The sequence below is a fragment of the Aythya ferina genome (assembly GCF_964211825.1).
Source record: "Aythya ferina genome assembly, chromosome: 10".
In the NCBI taxonomy this organism is placed as follows: Eukaryota; Metazoa; Chordata; class Aves; order Anseriformes; family Anatidae; genus Aythya; species Aythya ferina.
Genome location: NC_140306.1, coordinates 11,881,960 through 11,891,004, shown reverse-complemented (window position 1 = coordinate 11,891,004; position 9,045 = coordinate 11,881,960). Strand labels below are relative to the sequence as shown.

At 50.4% G+C, this 9,045-nt stretch overlaps 1 protein-coding gene across 1 annotated transcript; it reads left to right on the top strand.

The window, feature by feature from the left end:
- Positions 1–6,556: 6,556 nt before the first annotated feature.
- Positions 6,557–7,248, top strand: DNAJB8 (DnaJ heat shock protein family (Hsp40) member B8; the record flags this gene model as incomplete). Its single annotated transcript, XM_084531338.1, has 1 exon — positions 6,557–7,248. The coding sequence occupies one exon, from the start codon at positions 6,557–6,559 to the stop codon at positions 7,229–7,231; it is 675 nt and encodes a 224-aa protein (XP_084387464.1). The 3' UTR covers positions 7,232–7,248.
- Positions 7,249–9,045: the final 1,797 nt, after the last annotated feature.

The following is a 9,045-nucleotide window of genomic DNA, read 5'->3' as shown; positions in this document are numbered from 1 at the left end:
TCAGCCAGGGTAGGAGTGTAGTTTTTACAGTGATTAAGAGTAAGTTAAAAAACATAACCTCCCCCTTCCCAGTTGCTTATAAGATAAGAGAGGGTCTGCAAGATGAACACACACCAGCAGTACTCCAAAACCGAGTGCAAGGCACCAACTCACACGTGCCACCACAGTCAGGGTCTGGTTGTGCAAGGATGGGGACTGCGAGGTCTACGGCAACCACGTGCTGAGCTCGTCCCCTCACACTTACTGAGTGCCAGCTGCTTGATCTGCTTGACTGGGGATAAGGGCATCCCATGGCATCTTCAGGTGTGCCCCCAGGATTTGCCTATCTGTTCTTGCTCACAAGCTCTGCTCCAGCAGGACAGCAGGTCGGCACAGGGTGCTGCATCCCCACCTCAGCTCCGGGTAGGGCTTGCAGCCCAAAAGCACGTTCTGGAACAATCCTAGAAGCAGGACAGTTTCTAACTCTCCGTCGTTCTTGGAAAAGCAGGGAAAAGACATCATGCCAAAGGTGTTTACACCTAAACAAGTTATTCAAGGAAATCTGTACTGGACAAACTCGGTGACAACCATGACCCAGCTGTAGGAACCTCATCACAGCTCACCCCAGAAACAGCCCAGCATGTTCACTGCTCCTCCCCAGAGCTCTCTTCAGCCCTCTGCTCACAGGGGCCACCCAGCTCTATGCAGAAAGCTGGTGGAAGGACCTGTGGATTAGTAGAAACCTTCATCTTTCCCACTCTGGCAGCTAAAACAGGCAATGCTGCTTCAACAGACTCCATGCACGAGACCATTTCACACTGCCCACTCAGGAGAACATGGGTGAGACCATGGAGTTACCTTCCAAGCAGCAAGCAAGGACACTTGGGCCCCAGGTAAATGCAAATAGGTCTCTAGAGAGAGGTGACCACCCCTCCTCCAGGGGGATTTGACATCCCCTTCAAGACCTCTGCTTGCTCCCTGACTGCAGACGGGGCAAATGCTGCTCCAGCACGGTCACTGGTGCCTGAAGCAGCAGGTAGGCAGCAAAACCCCAGTGTGCACAGAGAGGATAGGCAGTGTGAAGGAGTGTTCACAAGCACACGTGCCTGGGAGCCAGGCCAGGACAGAAGGGCTCTTCAGAGAACATGGGTTTGGGCACCAGGAGCAAGGAACTTGTGAGCCCAAGGCAGCGTGTCTGCACTGCTCTCAAGCTCTCTGGAATGGGGCTGTATACTGAATTTATGAGCTCTTAAGTCATCACATTTACAATTTATATTCTCCAGTCTTTTAATCTCGGCAATAAACTTGGACTAAACCTTTGCTGAGGCAGTGTGGAAATTTCACTGTTCCCCACAGCCTGTCTAAGAGGAGCCCATAGGCAGAGCCAGAACCAGAACTTGTCGCCTGACAGCTTCATTGTAGGCTCTCCTCCTGTTCCCCACTCCCAGTAAAGCCACTGGTAACGAACTGGTCCACTACCTGCCACCTTGATTGCCTAGGCACCCTTCCTGGACACAGTTATAAGACATCAACAAATACCATGGGGCAAACACTTGCAATGATCCCCTACGATCTCTGCTATCTTCTAGAGGAGGGGGCTGCTTTCCTTAATGATGGGCACCAGGTCTACGTGCACATCACCATTTAAATCTTGCACCACTTGGGACCCCCCCACCTCCTGCAAACCAGCCCCAGGGGTGCATTTTTACCCACCTAGAGTTGCTTTACTCCAGAGGACTAGACCAGAAGAACCATCTCCAGAAGGTTTCCTGCTGGAGCAGTGTCTCTCAGCAGGAACCGATCTCCAAAGTGGGCACCTCCTTGCACACCGAGACCTAAAACTGAGATGGAATTGGCACCGATAAAACTACTAAGGGAGGCAGGCCCTCCCTGCTTGGACAAACCCCACGCTTTCAGAAGAGGGTGGCATCATTTCTGCAGAATGCTCGAGTGGCCTCAAATAACACACTGAACTGTCAGGCACAAGCCCAAGCGATGGCGTGAGCCAGCACTGAAATAATGAGAAGCTGATCTACAGCTTTTCCCCTCTGGTTTATTAAATGAATGCTCCGCATACCACTTCCCACTGACTGGAGACAGAGCGAAAATCCCAGGACAGTAACTCATCATCCTTTCTTCCCCTGAGAAGACTCAAGGCTGTGGCTATGTATGGATGTTGCGAAGTGATAAAGTCGCTGCGGCTTCACGAGTTACCACGCACCGGCTGAGCTGCGCTGCCCGGCCGCGCGCGCGCTCCCCGCTCCCTGCAGCTGGGTGGTAAAAACATGTTCGCTCACGATGGGGCTGGAGCAGGTACCCCGGCGGCAGGCTCCTGATAAGCATGCTGCTTATCTGTGCCTCGTTAAGCCCCAGGACTCAACGGCTCACGATGCAATCCTTGGCCCAGAGGACCCACCTCTTTTCGAGCTGTAGACCTCAGCCTCGGAACTGGCAAGGGGAACCGGCTCCGGGAAGGCGGTCAATGTTGCACGAATTCCTGAGTGTGGAATGGAGAGGAAGGGAGGTTCGGGACCGTGCCAAAGAGCAGGAATAGCAGAGGGACCAGCCAACCCTACCGCTGAGTGCAACCTCAGCGGAGCCACGCCTGGGTGAGAATATTGTAGATGACACATGGAGATGACCCAGGCAATGAAACTGAAGTGCTCTGAATTCTGCTGGGATCGGAGTCCGTGGAGACAAGTTACATCACTGCTCGTGCTTTCCAAGACTGGAGTAAGGTCTTGCCCTGGGCATGATGTAACATCAAAAACATGCCAGGCCCCTTGACTCCAATAAGTAGGATCAGGCCTCCCCTTTGGATTCTTATCTCAAAAAATGGCAGTTTTGGGGAGGTTCCTGCCCTTAACCACCACCCAGAATCTGTGTCCTCTTGCCCAAACCTTGGTTTAGCCTCAAGGCTCAGAAAAGCTGGATCCAGACCCAGTTCTCTCAGTCCTCCTTCAGCTGTCTTCCAGCCCCCAAGAATCTCTCCCAGGCAGTGCTCCCCAGACCCATCCCAAGTCCCGTCCTGCCGCCAGCCTCCGCACTGAGGACACGCTGGCCCTCCCTCCAGCCTGCAGAGGCAGTAATCCACACCATTTAATCTTTTTCTGCCCAACACCCACAGCTGCAAACCCAGCAAACAACCTCCCCAAATTAAACACCAGGCACCTACCCCCTTCTTTCCTCCGGTGCACCCAGATGCTCTTGGGGTGACAGAATTTCAGTCCTGATCTTCTTCCTGAAGACGAGCAGGTCCGTCCGTCCCCCCACCAGGTCAGGCTCACGTGCCCATCCTGGCCAGACTTTGGGAGCAGGCAGGGGGTGAGCGGAGCTGCCCTGGGGGCAGGCAGCCGATGACAGCCTGACTGGCGGGGCAAAGTGTGACCTGTGTTTGTTTGGATAGCCAAAGGACTTGGAACAAATGTCTCTGGCTCATGTTTTAGATAAAAGAAACCCAGGCTTGTCATGGGATCAATAGGGCTGGTAAGAAAATACTCAGGGAGACTTCCCTTCGTCCCCAGTCCCTTTTAAAATAGGAGAAACTATAACAACAACAGCAACAACAACAATAGAAGAAAATGCCCACATCTCAGAGATGCTCACTCTTTTCTGGACCAGGACATTTTAGGGTGTCAGGAGCAAGATCAGTGATGGGGGCCACAAACGTGGGGTCACCAGCGGTCCAGGTACCAAAATCTCAGGGCTTTTCATCCCTTGGTGCCCATTGTTCTGTTCCCCATCCCCACCTGCTCACCACCCCTGCCCTCGCAGCCTGACGCCAGCCCGACGCCTGGCTGGGAGGGACGAGGGGGACTTGGTGGTGCCTGGAGCATGGGGGGACAGGGACCACCACATCCGCATCCATCTGGCATACTGAAGCAGCGACCAGAGGAAAAGGAAGGAGGGGGTGGGTAGAAGAGAAAATCCCAAAGATCCTCGGATAATAAGCACCATTAAGGTTAGTCTGTCTCATGATTGTTTCTTATTAAAAAGAGACTGTACTTTATCTGTGCAGGATATGCTGTTTGGATGAGGGAATTAGCAGAGTGACTGCCTCCATATCATCTAATTAGCAAAAATGTTGATAAGCAGATACAATCACATATGATTAGGATCCTTTTAAAAAGCCACTCCATTAATTAAATAGACAGAAAGGCCGCCTCCAGCCCTCGCGTGCCACTGATTAGAATACAAATATTTACACTAATCTCACCTCCATCAGCCATGGGACACTTTTGAGTATTTTTAGTGACATCAGATTACTATTGATTTTCATCCCCAATGTCAGACCATTTTGTTAGTATCTGAAAGTGCTGCCTTCAGTTTCGGATGCTTTAAATCATGTTAAGGGTTTATCTTAATGACGCTGCTGATAACCACTGTTCAGGTCACTCGTACTTTCTCTTCAAAGAACACAGTCTAGGCTGGTTTTTATTGTTTGTACTTGAGATTTAAGATACGAAAAACATTTCTCATTTCAAAGCCTTGGTTTCTAGGGATGGGGCTGCCAGGCTAGTTTGGGTCTAGTTACTTAAGTGTGCACGTCTCTCTCATTTCCCTTTCTCCCCATCTCTCCTCAACCCTTTCTCTCTTCCTCGCAAACTCTTTTGGCTCACAGCAGTGGCCCCTGTCGAATGGCTGCTAACGTCTGACGCCTGCTGCAGGCAGCAGACAGACAGGCAGCGAGAGTCCCCCGCCCTGGGATGACAGGAGAAAAACCATTCCCCATGTTTCAGATGGGTAGGATGCGCTAAATCCAAGACAGATAATCCAGTGCGCCAGCCAGTCTGAGATGGGCACTCATCATCAAAAGCAGCTCGGGGAGGAGATGCTTTGCAAGGAGACAGCCCAAGACAGAGTCACCTCCTCCCTTCTGTGCACAGCCCCACTCCCTGCAGCAGATAACTGGCCTGGGACCCTCCAACAGGCCTCTCCCACCTGCCTCTCATGTCCCATTTTCCCTTCTGGGTAGCAGACAACAGGAACAGCAATTGCTCTCGAAATGTCTGTCAAGCTTCTGCAAACAGACCGTGGTGACACTGGCTAGGAGCTGCTGCACATTTTGGTGGCAAGCTCAAATCGCCCTCAAGTCCCATAGACGGTCATAAAAAAGTCCACCAGACAAAATGAATGAGCCCCTTGGTGAAGATTGCAAGCAAAGCAGCCAGCTCGTACGCCGCACACATGGTCTTTCACATGGGCAGCTCTCAACTCTTTCCCCAAGTGCTGGATGATGGAAACGAGGGCAGTGATCTGCAACACATGCTGCCACCAGTAGGTGTTTATGACAGGGTTACAGACAGCCGAGTTCTTGTTACTGGCACCTCCTTGGAGACCTCCTTCCTGCAACGACTCCCTGTGCAGATCTGTTATTTCCCACAGGAATGGAAAACGCAGGGAACAGAAACAGATGCAGGATAGCCAAACATTTGATCAGCAAAGCCCAACTCCTCAGGCTGAACCTGTCTGCACTGAGCTCATGGGGCATCCCTGTGTACGTGCATGCACCTGGGGTCAATACCCAAAAAACACACAGAAAAGAGGCTGAGGTTGTCAAAGATCTTCATCCTTGGCATTTATTTTGTTACTAACAGGGAAGTTAAGCTCTTCACGAAGCATTAGGCTTGGCTATAAATTCAGAAGAGACCTTAATGGTAATCTAATCAGGATTTTAGGTAAAAGGTCCACTCTGGGTTTAAAAATGGCCACATGAGGAATATTTCAGTGATTTACTACCTTCACGCTGAAGGACGTGCAACATTTTTGGAGTTAGAATTTGCTAGTGCCACCTTCCAGCTTCCTTCCCTGAGAGTCTGAAGATCCCTGTACCACTGAAGGTCTGTTCCCATTCATGTTCTCAGAGGCTACAATGAAGCTGGTGTTGAACTTCCTCTTAATACCGAGAAACATTCCCTGAATGTATCACTCCAGAGCATGTTTTCCAAATCCTTAATTACATTTTATGGATCTTCCCTGAGCCTTGTCCAACTTATCAACACTCTTCCCCAGTTGCAGGAATCCAAAATGCAAACAGCTTTCCTGTGGCTGCTGCCATAGGAAACACCGTATGGATGTAAGATGACCTGACTGCACAACGCTTCCCTGGATGGCACACGAAAGCACAGTGTGTGTCTGAGAATCCCACCTTTGGGCAGGTACAGGCAGAAACCGAGCTGATGAGGCCACACATCACAGCTGCCATACCACAGTCCCATGGGGCGACTACAACATGTGTACGACATCTGCTTGAAAATGCAAGGCTGGTGACAACCCATTCCACCCTAGAATGAAGTCAGATCAGCCGAGCAGTGGTTGGCTGAGCCCCCTCTGAGGTCATAATCCCATGACTTGGGAACAACAGGCTTCAAAAAAAGGCTATTTTTACGGGGCTTGCCTCCTGTAACAGCACAGGACGAAGCGGAGCAAGGGGTGATCCGAGTGCCCGCCTGTCCCCGAGGCACACAGTGGCAGCGGGTGTCCAGTTGTGTCTGGAAGCTGGACACCCCCAGGCTTCAAATCCTTGGTGGGAGAGAGGCACCAGGCGACTTCCAAACAGCCTCACCTCACTTCTGAGATGGTGGACTACTACAAAGTCCTTGGACTGCAAAAAAACGCCTCCCAGGATGACATTAGGAAATCCTACCGCAGGCTGGCACTACAATGGCATCCTGATAAGAATCCCAGCAACAAGGAGGAAGCTGAAAAGAAATTCAAAGCTGTCGCTGAGGCATACGAGGTTTTGTCTGACCCTCAGAAACGGTCGCTCTATGACAGGTCTGTTAAGGAGAGCATTTCCCACAGAGCAAGAAGTCCCTCAATGGGTCATAACAGCTTTTTTGACACCACTTATGTATTCCAAGACCCCAATGAGATCTTTAGGGATTTCTTTGGAGGGATGGATCCCTTTGTGCATGCTTTCTGGGACCCATTTGACAACCTCAGGAATGGTGATGAAAACAAGCACGGTCCAAGTGGAAGAGGAAGCTGCTCCAGTTTGTTTTCTGACTTCGTGCAGTCTTTCATGCCATTTAATCCATTCAGCCCTAGTGAGCAGCCCACCTTCTCCTTTGCTGAGGACATGGCTGAGCCACACAGTTTCAGATCAGTCTTGACCACTACTGAAGGGATCAACGGCAAGAAGGTCACCACCCGGAAAATCATCGAGAACGGGCAGGAGACAATAGAAGTGGAAGAAGATGGCCATTTGAGGTCTGTGACGATAAATGGAAGAGAACACCTGAAATTATAACGTCCCCCAGCACATGCATCAACTGCAAGCTGTGGGACATGCCCTCATTGCTCAGCGGATGGGATCTACTATGAGCAGTATTAATAAATGCTGAGTTCATGACACAACCGGTGCCAGCTTCTCAATGGCCTGGAACAAATACTTGACAGGTAAAGATAAGAAGTTATGCTAAACTAAGGAGGGGGGCTGTACTGACCCGGTGTAAGGCGATACACACTGCTTGTTCACTAAGTAGGTACAGTAAATACAAACAAAAGAACCTTGCTGGTTTGCCAAATAGACCAAGTTAGCTAGTAGAGCAAGAAGAGATGGGCTGGTTGGTGAACAGGTAAGGGAGCTCTGTTACAGTCTACAGGCTCTCTTCCCACCCCTTGAAGCGGACCCTTCTGCCAAAGTTGAACTCTGCTGGCTAGAAGAATAAAGACTCTTGTCTGACCCCCATGCACAGCCCTGAGGCTGAGTGAAGGCTGTCCTGCCTTTGGGCACTGGCACACAAGGGCCGTACTCATTGGCAACAGATTTTGTATACAGGCAAGGAAATGGGGAGGCTCAGTGGGTCAGGCAGAGCCCAGAAGAGAGGGACTGCCACAGGAAAAATAAAACAAAGGAAGACTTCAGTGAGGAAGGGAAGGAAGAAAATGTTGTTCCTTAACGACCATAAAAGAAAATGATGTGTTTCTTGAGAACACCCTGCAAACTATGACTGGAGACCCCTGTGTAGCTCAGAGGCAGAAAGCGAGCAAGGAGAAGGTGAATTTGGGTCTTGGACTGGGACAACCTATGGTCCCTTTCTGCTTGGAGTTGTTCAGACAAAGCCAGCTAAATTCAAACCATGAGCAAACAGATTCCAGGGGGCTCAATTTAGCTCCCTCTTTGTGCAAAGCTGGATGCGGGGAGTTAGATGGTACTTTACCATCCTCATTGTCTTGCTCACAGCTGCAAGAGCCAGCTCACAATGCATTTCTTGCACAGCCTGGCAGCATGCTGCTTTCATCCTCCACTGAGCTGAGGAACGCGCTCCCCACGTTTCCACCCTCCCCTGTGCTGACATGAACCACTGAGCCTTGTTTCTTGCTTGGTCACATCACCTTAGGCATTTAAAATCCTACACGCCTCTCATTTTTGGTCCCACGCTACGTCCCCTTGAGTTTCCCAGCTTGTCCTGCCCACTGATGTCTCCCTGGAGAGCAGAACTAGCTTTCAGGGACATTTTCACTGTAATCCAGATTGCAATTGCTGCCTGTGTTTGGGCAGGTCTTTGCATCTGTTTCCTCTGCTGTAAAATGGGAATAACAGACTCCCGTGCTTTGAAGGGGACTGTGAGGTAGGGATATTCATAAAGGACTCCCAACACTAAGTTAAATTTGCCAGAATACTTAATCGAAACCTTTTACTTTTGAAAAGAAAAACATAGCATAAATTGCCTTCCTTAGCAAACTGATGCCATGTTCAGCTGAGAAAAACAGAACAAAACTGCATTTGTTATATCAAGGACTGTTAAGTCCCTGTGAGACCCTCTCCCATGAGAAAAGGGCACAGCACTGGGAGGCAAGGAGAAGCCTGAGGACACTGTGGGTTCACAGAGGGAAGCCAGCAGTGATGGGAGCAGGGACAGCCAGCAGGGTGATCCATGTCTGCTCCTCCATGGTCTGCGAGCTGTAAGGAGCCCTGCAGGCACTGGGACCCCGGGGTTCACAAAGAATTTCTGCGTTTGGTGCAGGCAGATGATGATTTTGGTCAGAGCAAACAAGTAAACACTTCTACCAACATTCTCTATGTGGACACTATGTTCGTGTGTGGTGGCCATTTGAATT